The following is a 657-nucleotide window of genomic DNA, read 5'->3' as shown; positions in this document are numbered from 1 at the left end:
GTAGGTTTCGTTGTAGCCGTTCTGCACGTCGTTCTGGCCGTTCTCGCTGCCTCCCGAGTCCTCGTCCTTCTGGTCCTTGGGCTTCCCGGCGTTCTGAATCTCGTTGAGCCTGGAGGCCTTGGCGCGCTCCCGCAGGCGCCGGCGCGTGGCCGTGAAGATCTTGACGTAGACCAAGGTCATGATGAGCAGCGGGCAGTAGAAGGAGCCGGACGACGAGTAGATGACGAAGCCCCGCTCCTGCGTGAGGATGCAGGGCGTGTCGGAGGTGAACACGTCGGGCCAATCGTTCCAGCCGAACAGCGGCGGCAGGCAGATGATGACGCTGATGCTCCACACGAGGCCGATCATGATCATGACGCGCTTGACGGTGCGCTTCTGCGCGTAGTTGATGGGGTCCGTGATGGCCCAGTAGCGGTCGAGGGCGATGGCACACAGGTTGAGGATGGAGGCCGTGCAGCACATGATGTCGCACGTGAGCCACATCTGGCACAGGTGGATGCCGAACACCCACTTGCCGATGATGCTGTAGGCCACGTTGAAGGGCAGCACGAACACGGCCACCGTCAGGTCGGCCACGGCCAGCGACACGATGAAGAAGTTCTGCACGATCCGCAGCGGCCGGTACGTGAACACGGACAGGATCACCAGCACGTTGCC

The 657-nt window shown here is 62.6% G+C and overlaps 1 protein-coding gene across 1 annotated transcript in view; it reads right to left on the bottom strand.

The window, feature by feature from the left end:
- LOC119593292 (tyramine/octopamine receptor-like) overlaps window positions 1-657 on the bottom strand; it is a 1,904-nt gene that overhangs the window by 922 nt on the left and 325 nt on the right. Inside the window, exon 1 of the mRNA XM_037942221.1 lies at window positions 1-657. This exon is cut by the window's left edge and continues 922 nt beyond it; it is cut by the window's right edge and continues 325 nt beyond it. Within this exon, the coding sequence (XP_037798149.1) occupies window positions 1-657 (657 nt within the window).

Source organism: Penaeus monodon, chromosome 32 (assembly GCF_015228065.2).
Source record: "Penaeus monodon isolate SGIC_2016 chromosome 32, NSTDA_Pmon_1, whole genome shotgun sequence".
Taxonomy (NCBI): Eukaryota; Metazoa; Arthropoda; class Malacostraca; order Decapoda; family Penaeidae; genus Penaeus; species Penaeus monodon.
The sequence above is the reverse complement of the archived record's forward strand: the minus strand, read 5'-3'. Positions and strand labels throughout refer to the sequence as shown.